The sequence below is a fragment of the Neodiprion lecontei genome, chromosome 1 (genome assembly GCF_021901455.1).
Source record: "Neodiprion lecontei isolate iyNeoLeco1 chromosome 1, iyNeoLeco1.1, whole genome shotgun sequence".
In the NCBI taxonomy this organism is placed as follows: domain Eukaryota; kingdom Metazoa; phylum Arthropoda; class Insecta; order Hymenoptera; family Diprionidae; genus Neodiprion; species Neodiprion lecontei.
Genome location: NC_060260.1, coordinates 28,517,558 through 28,532,919, shown reverse-complemented (window position 1 = coordinate 28,532,919; position 15,362 = coordinate 28,517,558). Strand labels below are relative to the sequence as shown.

General features: G+C 43.4%; 2 protein-coding genes and 1 long non-coding RNA gene across 8 annotated transcripts in view; 1 reads left to right on the top strand and 2 right to left on the bottom strand.

Moving 5' to 3' along the window:
• Window positions 1-9,742, bottom strand: part of LOC107223645 (ring canal kelch homolog) — a 65,966-nt gene extending 56,224 nt beyond the window's left edge. Inside the window, exon 1 of the mRNA XM_046729728.1 lies at window positions 9,561-9,742. The gene's annotated coding sequence lies outside the window, so the exon portion shown is untranslated. The remainder of the gene's footprint in view (window positions 1-9,560) is intronic.
• LOC107223611 (dual 3',5'-cyclic-AMP and -GMP phosphodiesterase 11) overlaps window positions 1-15,362 on the top strand; it is a 92,440-nt gene that overhangs the window by 38,709 nt on the left and 38,369 nt on the right. For 4 of the 6 annotated variants that reach the window (XM_015663378.2, XM_015663387.2, XM_046746866.1 and 1 more), the window contains exon 2: window positions 3,566-3,652. Coding sequence is in view for 2 of the 6 variants with exons in the window: in XM_046746865.1 (XP_046602821.1) it covers window positions 10,657-11,188 (532 nt within the window). In the remaining 4 variants the exon portion in view is untranslated. Of the gene's footprint in view, window positions 1-3,565; window positions 3,653-10,253; window positions 11,189-15,362 lie in introns of those variants that run through there. The other 2 variants (XM_046746865.1, XM_015663370.2) reach the window with 1 other exon arrangement.
• Window positions 12,013-14,849, bottom strand: LOC124292613. The gene is made up of 3 exons (XR_006902488.1): window positions 14,714-14,849; window positions 12,476-12,598; window positions 12,013-12,133 (listed from the first exon to the last, which is right to left on the bottom strand). It is a non-coding gene; the product is annotated as an uncharacterized LOC124292613 (long non-coding RNA).

The following is a 15,362-nucleotide window of genomic DNA, read 5'->3' as shown; positions in this document are numbered from 1 at the left end:
TGATACATATTATACATACGCATTACACATACATACCTATTTGCAGAACAAACAATCAAATTTCTCCGTACCTAATTTTACCTACCAGGTATTAAAGGTGTAAGTGCTCTCAAATAATGTTCACCCGCGAAATTTCATGCATTTACTTTTTTCACGACTCGTGTAATATATTGTTTGAATATATATTTCAGGCGAAACTGACGTTCGGTGTGCTTAAAAGCATTATGCTTGAGTTTACGAATCGTCGAATTAGTTTCGCCGGATATTGATCACATCTGCAGCGACATTGTGTGACCTACCAATCAATGCAGAGCAACGATACGATGATCACAATTATTATTGCGATAGATTTTTTACTACCGCGGCATTATCGTCATTGCTATTATTGCCGTTATTAGAACGTTTCCACAGCAGTGTTAGGAGGATTGTTATTTTACCGTTACGCACTAATTTATAGCATTTATACGAGCTGGTAGGTGCAAGCTTATGCCACGGACGTTATAATCCGTATACATCCGTATGGTATGCAGGAAAATTCAAGATATACTGCCGTATAAGCTGATTGTAAATTGGAATCGTACAATTGCACGGTTGTCTCAAAAAATTATAAAGTTGAAACATTTTCGAATCAGCTAAAAATCTATTCCACCCATCTCCAAGTACTTAAGGTATGATTTATTAATTTTTGCGACGAAAGGTGAGGTATCAATATTAGTCATCATCTAACCCCAATAACTCTGCGGCGATGGTCCGCCAACGGAAATCGCAGAGCCTTGTAACCACGGCTCAATATAATTTCGAACCGCGAAGGGGTCGCCAGTTATTTGAAAACCATCGCTGCTAGCGAGCAATTCGAGTGCTTGAATTGCGTGGAATCGGTAGAATTAGATTCAGTCGAGTATATTATTAAAGTTATTACAGGATCTTCACAACCAGTCTCAAAAGTGAGCAATGTCTAATTCAATGTCATTTTGCAATGCTTTTCTAATTGGATTCCATGGTTTCGTCTGATGGAATGATCGACATTTTTCCGTGAATATAATAAACTTACGCGAAATGTGAGAAAAGTAATACGCCTGTAAAACGATCGTCTCGTTTTAGTCGAACCACCCCGTTATTATATGACGATATCGAGGGTGATTCATTAAATCATGAACTTGTAATTTGCGAAAAAGGAATACTTGATCACGTACGGCGAAGCATCTTTTTGTTTGGAAAGCTTTTGTCGAAGGGAAAACGACTTGTATGCGAATATTGTTGACTCGCCGTTCGTTCGCACTTTGTCAGGATTAGCTTCGAGGGAATACAAAAAAGTGCTGCACAGAAACGTGTTGAATCAGAATTGCGAACTTCAAGGATCCAGGAAAGGCGTTTCGCCGTCTCGTGCTGCAGGGGAAATGTTCGCAAGCTCGATTATAGCTCGATTACGGCCTCGGCGGCGGCGGCTTGAGTCTTTCATCTTCCCAACCGCCAAATAATTTCATTACCCGAACCGCGCTCAATTTACTTCCGCTCCGGAAGATTAATTTAATCTTTGTCACCGTCCGCTCATCCTCGTTGCTGACGTCTGATTTCCGCTGGCATTTACTCATTGTGCCTGTACGACGGCTGGCGCTTGTTAAGAATAATAGGACAATGACGAAAGGCTTTCGGGGAAAAATATCCTTGAAATTTGAAGCCTTCGTTTCTTCACGCTCCACTCGCATCCGTCAGCGAAAGGTCCACTTCTCGAAATTGAAAAAGTTTTGAAAAATAGAGGAAAAAATTCGGGGGCATAGTGGAAGATTCTTTCCACGCGCAGTAACGCATCATGCATTGAATAAGCGTCGAGTCGAATGGATCTTTGTCGCTTTCGATAATTACCGCCATTAATTAACAGTACATAAACGCTTTAGAACACAATTCGAAAGTTTTTAATTACACGCGCGTCCCAAATTTTTTGCCCGATGCATCTATTCGCCAATGTAGGTACGTACGTAGAATCTACGTTAGTATGTATACGTATAATACCGGTGCAACGTAAAACTGAGCCAACGTAATTATGTGTAGAAGAATGATGCCGTCGAGAGTTGAAACGTCAATCTCTCTCTATCTCTTTGTAACGTGGTACGTGATCTAATGTAATGCAAATACACGTGAAAAGGAGGGAAAAGAGTTTTAACGCCGTTCCCATTGCGGAGGCAAGGTGAGAAGACACAAAAAGAGAAAACAAAAAGCAATTTATTTTTCATGTGAGATTAAGTGGGTACGTAACACAGGTGCGCTTGTACAGTTTCAGATGATAAATAACCGCGCTCGTTGGTTGAATTTTTTCCAACACCTTACACATGCATCCACAATTCCCTCCAAATTTCATCACCGTACAAGCATATAATATTTATTCTACGCGAACGATTGTTACTGTTATTGTTATCTAATCATCACCATCATCGTCATCATCATCATTATCTTCTTGGTATACAACTCGTCGAATTTGGTGAGCTATTATCGATGGGTATTCAGGTCAATCCGTCTGTTTGCACTAATTATACCGGCGATATGTATGCGTCAGTTTTGTTGAACAAAATTTCGAGGAGTAGTGAAACGCCGAACTTGTATAAATGTTTGAACGTAGATACGTCGGACCAACAATGAGTTGGCATAGATACGAGAGGCATATTATTACCCATTCACCGAGTCTCGAGCCGTTATTCTTCTTTCTATTCAGCTGGAGTATAAATGGTATAATATATAACAGCGAAAAGACCGCGAGTTTAGAAGCAGACGAGTCGATGGCTCGTCGATAATTAACTAAGGCGTTAATGCCCGCCGTATAACCACCTGTAGGTATAAGTCTGGTGCAAAGTTATCTAAACGCGTCTGCGGTAATCTTCCGAGGAACACCCTTCCAATTATTGCGTGTATATAATAATTGCGTCTATACCTATACATATACGCCAGGGGTGTAATTCATAGTATATTTGTTACACAAGTCGATGGCCACGACAGTGTTATAAGATAGAGTTATGTCGTGCCTCGTGGGAGTAAATATACCTCCGTAATTCCATTAGGTATTTCGATATAATAGCCGAGCCATTATATTGAGGAGCACAAGACGTAAGATAAGGACAGCACGAATCCGGCACGCCACGCGTCCTGCCATTATGGCTAATCGCTTATGGCTCCCGCGGTTGGTTACGGGGTCCGCGAATAACATTTAATACCGAGTCGTTACACGTCAGCGGGGAAACCCCCCGGGAAGCGCATCCGCCCCTGAGAAACTCCCCCTTAAAAGGTAGGGGAAAGCTTGTCTTTCGGAAAGCCCGGCGCGCCGTCACTTCCGAAGAGCGTGCCGTCGAAGAACACCCGCAGGGAAAGTGGAACCAAGATGCCCGTCGACGCCTGGAAGCGCTGGTCCCCGGCTTTGCTCGTCGCGATTGCCCCCGCAGGTATTTCCAAGTCCCCGGCGCGGTATAGAAATCCTCCCCAGATCGCGTCGCGACGCCGATTTCCACGATCATGTCTGACTTCTCGCACATTTCCAATGCCCACTCTCATCACGTCGTTCTTTATCTTTTTGTTACAGGTACGCGGAACGCAGTCACACTGGCTGCCTCCGCGGGTAAACCCTCCGTGCACCCTCCAGTGCTCTGGAGTTTGCGCAGAACACCAGGTGAGTTCATTCCGTGTTTATATTCACAAGCTGATTTCGGGGCGTCGAGAATGCACGATTAAAAGAATAATTCGGTGCATCAGCGTCGTTTTATCGTTAGTGCTGATGCAGTAGCGGCGGCAGTTTTTTGCAACGGCTGACTGCGGCGATGTTTTGCAACTTTTGATACAACGAAACTCTGCTTGGCTACAATGCTTGCGAAACTTTTGCCGTTGAATGGTTAGAATTTTTCAAATATTTCTGCACGGCTATATCGAAACTACGAACAATTCGCCACTATGCAGCGAATATATGTACTTTTTCCGCACGGAGTCGTGTGACAGATTTCGAGAATATTTACGAAAATCGTGATGATTTGGTATCTTGAAACGTCGAACAGATTTGCAATTCTTCGTTAAATTATCGCGCTCATCGAGACTTTTTCTGTAGGTTATTTCGCTGCGAGACGAATTTTGGGGTGACATTTTTACGCAAATTATTCGGTTGTTAATTCGTATGATAATCAATCGCTGACGTCAAAACGATGACGCGTCGAAAAAACGTCGATTTCGAACGTTGTTTTAAAAAAGAATCGGACGGTTTCTCGTAAATGGTCTTAAATCGGTAAAGTGACCGCGTGACGAAAACACCTTAATACTTACTTCGGAACATCGCAGATCCGATCCGCTCTCGTTCGCCTCCCGTGTTCCCTCGACTCCCATCCGCTCGTCCGCACTGTAAAACGTCTCTTACAAACACTTTCCCTCGTCAGCTGTGAAGATCGACGATGCAGAGCCGGGGTCAACGAGGCGGTAGCTCTGCCAGATTGTATCGCATTAGTCGGTCGAGAAATTGACCCTGACCAATTGGCTGGTCGGTTTGCCAGCTGACTCCGCAGCCGGTCGTTCTTCGTCCTCGTCCTCTCGCTCGGTTAGCCTCTATGATCCCAAAGTTCAACGCAATTTCATCGAATCGCGTTACGCGCACGGCTCGTGCGTTCGGTTCCGTTTTATCGTCGAGGCTCGTCAAAGAGCCGTCTTGGGTCAGCCGATGGACGGGACCGTGTCGTGATCCTCCGGTAGTCCGCGGTAAGATAGCCTTTCGACGGTGATAAAAATAGCTATTTTCTTGTCCGCGCGACACGCGGAACTACAGCGGCAAAGAGAGACGCGGAGAAATTTGATAGTTTCTTTGAAATTCGCAAAATCACGCCAAAAGCACGCGCGTATACACGCGTATGTAAATGTAGAAGTTCTCACAGTCCCGGTACGTTATAAACGCCTCGTTCAACGCGATGACTAGTCATGTGCAAGGATTTCCTCGAACTCGCAAATCTCGGCATTCTACGCAAATTCGCAGATTATTATACGCAGCTGCTGTTATATCCTATTACACGCGCCCGTTTTTCGGATAGGTACACACAAACATTAATCATTCCCAATCCCGTTAAACGCTAATTTATCCCATTTGAAACCACACGCATGCGTACCTACGGACATTAATTCCGATCCTCGTATCATCGCACTTATCAGTAATGCTCTCCAAACTCTAGTTATAAAATAGTACAAACCCGGCGAGGACACCGCGATTATTGACGAGGTTGAAGTTATTAACGTTATCGTAACGAAACATTGAAAAAAAGAAACTGCTATTTTATTATTTTTAAAATAATGTCGATGGAACTAAGATTTCAAAATATGAGTAGGTACGTTTCGCTTTATTACGATTTACCGAAATTCAGACGGCTCTAAAACGCGAAACAACGGTTTTTCTTCAGCGCGAATCGTTACTGACTTCGACACGATGATTATTGCAGGTTAATCGAGCCAGCTCCGGGTTATCAGCAGGCGATCGTCACAGCCTTCAGCCCGGTTGCGAATTCTATGCAAAGACTCGACATTGACACGCTTGTCGTCGCATCTACGTAGGCTCGGCAGAATCGTCGTAATTCAGGGATGCCTCCGCCACGCGATCATGTCGAGCATTTCCCCGAATTACGATATCGCCATACAACGTCGGGGAAATCATTCGTATCTCGGCGATGCTTCGATCCCGAAGCGTTGCTCCACCGCCGGATGCCGCGTCGCGTGGGCGTCGTCTGACCGGAATTACCGTTTTATTTAAGAGGGCACGACGTCGCGTCGCGTGGATCGGGTCAGGTTATCGTGCGGTCGTAACGCGATAATCTTCCCTTTCCTTCGCCCTTCCTGTTCCTCCGAGACGCCTGACGGAGGCTGCAGACTCGCCTTCTGGCGCAGCCGTCGTCCGTCGACGCGGGACTCAGCTGGCCGTCGCGTTGCCGGAAGCGGCCCACTGCATCCGGTCGCTGCGAGAGGCATCCTCTCCCTTTCGCCTCTCTTTATTACCGCATGCACGTGTGTGTGTACGCCGCTGTTTGGGCTCCTCCGTTAGTCTCGGTCTTTTCAAACCGACCACCAACGCCTAAAATTAGACCCTCGAAGTCGAAGTTCCGCAGGTATTGTCACGGTATAATTCGTATATCAGTTGGTGTAGATCTGTCGTGCCCAGCTACCTTGTACGCGACGAGTCGCGAAGTGTGGGTGTTTTTAAACCGCGTAGCTACCGCTCCGTGCGTGGGTAATTATCGCACTCTCGGTTTACACGACCATTGAGTAAAATTACCGCCGTACGATGCGTCAACCGACTCGATTAGTACATACACGTACAACGTGTAGGTATCAATACGCGTTCACCCCACATTCGGAGTCTGCGTCGTCGTTCATTCATGGAATCCAGGCTAACGCCGGATCTTTCTATTATATGACGTACGTGTCTACCTATATCTACGCATGCAACGCAATCCCCCAACTCTCGAGCAGTTATTTGCTCGCTGCGGATCGTTCCGTGGTCACGGTTCGCCAAATAATTTGTTGCGCACGCGACGCGGTTAATTGTTCCTCGAAGTTTGCGTAATACTCTGCCAAATCCATTATTGCAGACCGCAGAACGCGTTGCGCGGATTCATCGGATTCCCCGTTACGCGATTCGCTGATTTAAATTTTTGCAACAATTGAACGGACGTCGGGTGCACGTGGGTCGAAAAAGTCGCGCGAATCTACGATACAGTTTTACCGAAACGCCTAGACGCGTCCTCCTTCCTCCCCCCCCCTCTTAGACGCTCAGAAATTATGCAGATGCAAGACGTCTGATAGTCGAATACATGAATTATTTATCGCGAGAGACTTTGTTTGTTCGTTATCTCGACATGTGCCGGTGCTCCTGCTTTCCGCCACGCGTGCTCTTCGGGGTGCTCGCTTTGTAACTATTGCGTATGCGTACCCCAACGGCATCGAATATCACGTTCTCTCTTGGTCTTTATCCCTTTGCGCATACGGCTCCTCCGTCTTCAGACATTGCGAACACTTTTTGTATCATTCGTCTCTCCCATTAATCAGGAAACATGTATGTATACATGTATTATAGTCTACAGCTTATCTGCCTCAGACTTTGTTCATATTTGCCGACGCGACGCTTGTTTTATGCTTTTCCTTTTTTCCGTACATATACTCTCTGTGTTCTTATAGATATATTTTTTTTTATTTACTTTTTTACACCTCATTCTTCTTCTTCTTCTTCATTGACAACGAAACCGGCTTTATCCGGTTGTCGGAGCGCACCTACTCGCGATAGAATCATTCCTGTAGATATACCGCGATATGCAATATGACCTTTTTTTCTTCCCTCCCTCCCACCTTCTCTCTCATATTGTATTTGTTACTTATTGTAATACATTGTATAGTGCTCGATATAGGAGTTTATTGAATGAAGTAATTCATGTCCGAACATTGTTCGAACTTTTATAAGTTTCAGGTTATAGCGGTGTGATAATCTAGTATTCCGATTCGTTATTACTATTATTACTAATTATTGTGTATCACTTCTTTATCATTACCATTATTAATAATTCTTTACATTATTCCTTCTACTGCATATTTCGTAGCACCGTGTTTAGGCTAAGTACTGATTTTTGTACAGTTAGTTTGAGTTTGCCACAAAGTGTACTTGGAGCGTAAAATATATCATATATCTTTCTCTTTATCCCTTCGTTGACATCGCAACCGATCTTCTTTTCGAACCTATCGATATTTCGAGTTTTCCAATTACCTCTACGTATCTTCTAGCGCCGCCGCACCTTTTCGCTCGCGGTTATAACGACTTGTGCTCAATCAACGCGGTCGTTGAGTATATGTACAGCTTATATATTTATGTTCGTTACATAAGGACCAACGCGACGTACCGATGAATCAGTCGGCCGATCATCAATTTGCATGAATTTCAAATGAATCGAACCGGCACCTCGCCAGCGTCAAATACTTGCCAGCGGCACGTAAGACGGAACCGCGGAGTGCGGGTGAAAGATTCTAACGAGAAGCGTTCGCCAGACTCTCAAGGTCAGGCAAGGTGGAACAAGAATTTCCATTGATATTCGATATGTTAATCACTGTGCTAGAAATTCAAGAAACTTAGCTGCTAGCTTGGCGGATTATTTAAGTTATATTGGATAGTCAAACTATTGCTTGAAATATATACCTGTACAGGAAATTTTTTCTTTCCCAAAGTTTCTGAACCGCGAGAGCCATGTACAGATTTTACAAGTTTACGTTCAAGTAATACCTGCAGTTAAACAAACGGTGACTGAATGTGAAACGAACTGTAGTTGAAAGCTGCTTATGATAAATTTGAGCGTCACGTAGAAAGTCGCAGGTATAGCGTCAACTTCTCTATAAAAAAAAAATGACTCCGATTTCAACGAACATAATCGAAGTATTTCAGGGTTGAAACGAACATAGAAATTTGGCGTGTTATATGATTACATCCACGTGAATTAGGATTTTATAATCGCAATCATTGATCTTTGCACAGATGAAAAAATCGCATCGCGAAATAAAAATAAGAAAAGATGAAGAGTCACAGTCCAAAAATTACGTACAAACCGGGATGAAAAACCGAATCACCGTTCGAATTTCTGTGCCACAACCTACAGACCGACTTATGGATTGTCCATGAATATCATATACGGAGTACAAACGGACGCAGTGCGCAACGAGTATGTACCACATGTATACCTATAACATAATACGCGCGTTTCGTTTGACCTCAGATGGTGCAAGTCCGGCTATACTTTGCACGAGCTAACAGTGTACGCTACGTAAAGGGGAATGAGAATTCAGGTATAGAAGCAGCTGCTTTCGCACATGCGCGAATATACACATTTCACATAGATGAAAAAACGTATACACGTAAATTCACACACACACGCGTGTGCCTACATAGTAGTTATGCATGGAATGAGGCTGAGAGCGCGAAGAGTTGCCAACGCGGTGTTTAAAATTTTGTATAGAAAAGTTTTACGCCGTGCCTGCATTTCTATATATATATATGTATATATATATATATATATACACGCACGTATATGTACGTATATAAGCTGCGGCGTTAGCATCAACTGCGGAGAAATTACGGAGCTGGAGAGCGCAATATCCAAAGTTGCGACGTGTTATCGCCCGCGGCTTCATAATGTCATTCAAACTACGTACCTATAATAACGCTTTGCTGTCTGAATAAAAACGGGAATATTATATGGAAAGCGCGTATCATATGCAAGTGAAGATCACCGTTGTTTGAAAAGATTGTTCGCAAAATCGGTGGCGCGGATTTGGTGAACCTCAACAAATGGGCAAAGTTTGGATTCCGCTACGTATAACTGAAGTGTATGATAAATATAACTCTGCACGAGAAATGATAATTTTTCTTGTACCAAACGAAAATATTCAGTGCTTCGAGTGGGCGGTATGACGCTTTTGAAAATCGCGACTTCAGTTTCTTTCTCATCGGCAACTGATGACGATTTTTGCATGGAAATCAATCTGCGTTCCCGTATAGCTTTGACACTCGGTGCAACACTTACCTGAACGGATCTGCGGCTGTCGTAAGGTTCCAGGATCGTCAGGGTTAGGCTTTGCAGTTTACGTTGTGGAGTTTCCTCGGTCTTTTTCATTCTCTGTTTCGTTTACTGCTCCTCCCGCGAATGAATTTAGTGGAGGGTAAGTAAACTCGTAATCCATTTCTGCCTCGTACTTGCAGAATTATTTATTGTAGTGCACAGGCGATGAACTAACTGAAACAAGATTATTCGACGATAAAAAACGAAAATGAATTTTTCTCGGAAAATAGTTACAACTTATATTCACGTAAAAAAACAAGAGAGTAAGATTATGAATAAGGGCTTTGATATAGATTTTTTGTTTCAAACCGCTTCAAAAACCGTCCAAAAATTTTATCAGGCTTGTTCAATTTCACTCCGCGCTGGGTCGTTTTATTTCGAAAATTGTTTCTTACAACAGTTATTAATCAACAAAGATTTTTTTCCTTCAATAAAAAATTCAATTTCGATACTATTCGTTGATCAAAACCGGTATTATTATTCAATAGGTATTGAGAAACTACATATGTAAGAGGAAGAAGTACCTTTCTAGAGTCTACAGCGATACCAATGTGAAAAACAAAAATTGTCGCGCCTTGTAGACTACAGAATTGTCTGCTGTACAATGCTGTAAATGGAGTTGTAGTGTTGCGTGTGTGTGTGTGTGTGTGTGTGTGTGTGTAAGTGGTAGAGAGTGACGAACGTGTGAATTTGGCTTCTTCAAATTTCGTGTCTTCCGTTGGGATTTTTCCGAAATTTTTCACCACCTTCTGTCACTACTGCAACACAAATTTCTTGTGCTTAGTTCGACGTCCTATTCGTACGTATGCCGCGCCTAGATCACAGCGAAATATTAAAAACTAGTTTCATTCCGACGGTTAGAACTACCGACCCTCTTTCGAACTGTCTCTAACTCTGCCTGCGTCCGTGATCCAAAGTGTCAGTGCGGTGTGTTTACCCCGTGTTAATCCGCCAATACATTTTCGTAACGCGTCTCGTGGAGTCTTCAAAATCAGCAGTTTCCATCGAAGCCACCAATATCATTGTAAGGCGTGTTTCTCGCGTGCAGATTTTTAACAACATGGCGGACAATAGAAACACGCATATGCATAGACCTGCGAACGAGGAGGATACTGAGAGAAATCGCGGTTCCGAATGCGAGCATTCATATCACTTAGCCAGTACGAAGCGTAAGCTCCAGGCATCGTCGGATTGTGAGGATATTGCGCATTTCAGTGGTAAACGCCACGAGTGCATCGCCTTGTCATCCGTCGCTGCTGCAACCATCAAGTCACTCAAGTCCATGGTAGAATCGACACAGAAGAAATTGAAATCCGTGAAAGCCTTACATCAAAGCATTAGCGACGTTTCAAAAAAGATCGATACCTTGGTCAACTCGAATGAGGATTTGAAAAGCGAATGGTGGGTTCTCGATGAGTCGGTGACCGATGTTGGAACTAGCCAGGAACATCTGGAATCACTCGTCGATCATGAGCAGCGCGTTTACGAAATAGAAGATACCAGCGATGAAGAAAGCAGTGAATCTTTGGTCGTCCAGCTGGAACAGCTGCTTCTTAAACTGGTGAAGATCTCCGGATTACCCGGAAAGCAAGGTGAAGAATCTTTGATATCAACAGCTCGATTGGTCAAGCGTTATATATGTACGATATCTCACGATCGATGGAACCGAGAGATGTCTCGATGTACCGTATGAGTTTTGTCCTCTATCTTGGTTGACATCGCAGCCGATCGTTTTTATCTCGGTATTTCGAATTCCTCGAGTTACACAAACCGATTGACCATCCCACCCATTTTTTAGCGCCACCTCTAATTTTCGCTCGCGGTTGTAACGACTCGTGCATATCGGACATTCAGCGAGTACCTGCAAACGTGGATAGAAATCGTGCAGAAGGAAGACGTGCAATCCTTCTGCAACCGACGTCCTCAGTGAAGTATGATGAGATGCTAGAGGGAAAAAAGGAGACGCGTGATCTCTTGGTTCCAAATATCTCACTGGCTTTACCTCCTCAGGAAAACAGTATCAATCGTGATCCATGTGCTGGAGAACTTTTTCAGTGGAAATAAAGCACAAGCTGTTTTACTAGGGAGCGACCCATCCCTGCCACCTTTAAATATTAATAGCATATCCGACGTCCCAGAACAGCTGACGTGATTTCCGACTGCTAGATTAAATTCTAAGACCGACCTTGATCCACCACCATTCCGAATGCCCGATCTATTTTCTACCTTACGGAAACGAGTTTCACGAATTTCACGAATTTTTTCGGACAAATCGAATCGAATTATTGCAATCAGTGAATTAAAGATGCTTAGCCACCAAGATGTACGGTTAATGCGCGAGTCGCCTTACCCAAATATATTACCTGTTCCTCGTACATCGTGGATCAAGGAGCTGTATGATACGTTCACAAGTTCCTCGACATCAAATTCCTTACTTGAAACCTATCGCAGACACAGGATAGCGGTCATGAATACCTTCTTACGGAAGAGTGGACGGCAGCTTTGGGCATATTTGTATTTTTTTTGTTCATCATTAACTGCGATTGAGTAATTAATAGAGTAATTGTTAATTGGTGATTTAAACACGAAAATTAAAAACATTAATTCATCATTATAAAATTTGCAATTGACAACTGGAAAATTAATTTGTAATTATAAATTTACAATCAAGCGTTGCAAACTTTATTTATCACCATAAATTTTCAATTCAGAATTGTAGAATTAATTCATAATTCTGAATTTGAAATTGAGGATTAAAAAATGAATATATTCATCTAAATTTTTAATGAAAACTCAAAAAAACCACCGTTATAAATAGCAAAATGAAGAAGTAAAATCCGAATGGTTAATTACAAATTCCAAAATTGCGTAGTACGTACCATACTACTTTTATTCGATTTCTCAACAAGTATACTTCTGTTCCATCTCTCAGCAAACACGCGTCTATTCTTTACTTCAGCAAGCCAACTTCCACTTCATTCCTTGTCAGTTAGTTCAATCTTCTGTAATCAAATTACACATTATTTACCAAGTATCAATTCCAACACTCATAATTAAACTTCGAGATCTATTTCGTACGAATGAAGAATTTCACACTCAACACTGTGTTTCTTGACCGTAGATAACGAATCATTGATAATATATTCAATCTAGTTATCCCCCTTGATACCAATTCATTTTCCATCCGTTCATCCCTACGTAGAAAGTAGTGCCATGTTATCACTCGTTTAAGAATTTTTTCTTCGGTTTGTTTAATTCAAAAAATTTAATCAATGAACATAGTTTGTTGTCTTGCAATTGATGCTCAGCAGTTTCTCCTATGACTTATCCGGGACACTTTCTAGCCAGCTTCAGTGTTGCTTTCGGTTTGCTCTTAGCTCAAAACGTCGGTGTGCCGATCATGTTTCAGAACATCGCCTGAACGTAGGGTCGCTCACGCTATAACTTCGTTGGATAACCGTAGTACAAGGCAATCAGTCTGGACCAACACCATCGACCAGTTCTTTAGAGACAGGTCGGCACTCCCTGCTTTCAACGATTTGGCCCGTTCGCCGAGAGAGCGGGAGGCTGTCGTATCTGTCGCGATAATACAATGTTTCCTGCGACATGAGGTAATCGGACGATTAGCGTCGCGACGCGTGTCTAGCTGCAGCGGTTGGTCGCGTGATCGGGGAACGTCGCTTTCGCGCGATTTTCCCGCATCTCCGGGAGCCTAGCCCGTAGGAATTTCAGGAATCGCTGAACCCGCGTGGAAGGTTTCGATACACCTAACCGGGTAGCGCCGCTCCACCTCGCCTAGCCTCGTTCTATTCGTCTTTGAAGCCGACGCGACGAAGACGCTGTCACAGCGGATATTCGACGCTATTGCTGACTGTGAGTCTGGCACACCGACGCTCGACGAACGTGCGCACAGTCACAGATGTGGCTTACCGCCAACGCCGCGGAACAACGTTGCGTAACAGCCCCCGAGAATTCAGAAACGAAGACTAAACTGACGACATAAGGGACGGGGAAGCGGTAAAGTAGGAAGAAATACCAGGTGTTAACGCGAAAGGTCGCAATTTCCTTACGAGAACCGCTCGCGTAGATGTGACACTCTTCCTATGGCAGTTCAGATCTTCGATAAGGTTTATCTTGATGTCATATAGCTGATTAACGAGGAGAAACGATGTTGCCGCATCGCTGAGAATAACGCTTTTCCAGGTACAGGAAAGTACGTCTTCTCGAAGTCGGATAACACCTCAAACGAAAGCACATCTCTCGTTTCGTTCTTTTCAAGGAGAAAAGTCTTCTTCCGAAAGCTGTCGGTCCCTGCAATCGTTTACCGCGAACTTCTTTAATCAGAGATTCTTTTCAAAAGGCTTCCGCCTCCACGCGCTTTCACGATTGTCGAGCAATTCCGACGGTCAGCTTTTTACTACCGAAATACTAACTTCAGCTTCACATTTCCCTGTACTTGCCAATCTTCGGCGAATTAGAGAGCGCGTAACCTTGAACGGTCGACGATTTTGAACGGTTCCAGTCCGTTGACGCGAGACTCGAATTTTACTCGAGTAAATTATCGTTATGCTTGGAGTGAAAGAAACTTTTTTTACGATCTTTGTGAACTTGTGGAAAAATCGTTGCTATTTCTGCTCATTGTTGTATGTAGACACCTTCGAAATCTCTAGGTGATCGGCATTTTTAATTACCGCACAGTTTTTTGTTCGCTGGTAAAAATGAAACATGGAAAATTTATGTGTATACATAATAATCGCGTTTTGCGCTACGAGCGCTACGTGACGTCACATCACGCGCCGTCTTACGTCATTACGCGTGCCACGCAGAATTATGAAACACCGTGCGTGTAAACTTTTAACAATTCTTGAAAAATTTTCCTAATCCGGCGGCGGCTTACAATTGAATTCCGATGTAACGACAAGTTCAACATTAAACCAGAGTGCGATAGAATACGAAAGTGAAGAGGATACAATGGATGGATTCATTTCAGGGAAATCAATTATACATCGATCGAACGAATTTGAATAGAAAAAATTTCGCCAGCCTCGGATAAATATTTATATACAGTGCAGGGTGTAAAGTTCAAACAAAAGTGATTTAGTTGACTTCAAACAAACCTGTCGGCTTTTATTAGCCTTCTTTCTAATCCGTTCCGCAAACCTCGTATATAACGCATGAGAAATAATCACCACGACATTAAGAAGCCGGAAAATTATTTTCAATTCAAATTTTGTACCGCGCGCCAAAGCTATCCAAAATACAACATAGTCGATAATCCCATTGCGCGGAGTGAGTTGTTATAAAAACCAAACGCGCAGCTGTGCAGGCACTGAAACTAAGAAAACAAAAAAAAAAAAAAAGAAGTAATTGAACCATATTTGCAAGGCATTGGTTAAAAACTACTCGTTTAAATAAACACATAAAACATTCCACTCGCCTGACCCAAATGATTCGAATAAATTATCGAAGTAGCGAAGTTTTCAACGCGTGGTCAAATTTTTTTCTCCTTTAATTGAAAATTTCGTTCGTTCCAATCGAACGACGATTCTGCCCCGGTGTTTGCCCGCAGCGCGGAAAGACGTACGTTTCCGTTAATCGGTGTATCGGTTGAAAACGCTCACAGTTACGGCGAGAGTCGTCGCGCTGCGTTGCTGTTTCGCGTTGCCGACGCTCCGACTGACGCTGACGCCGCCGACGCTTGATTCCGAGACACGAGCGGTCGCCGGGACTGCGGGCCGCACTCCGTCGCGACTCGACGCCAGTCGC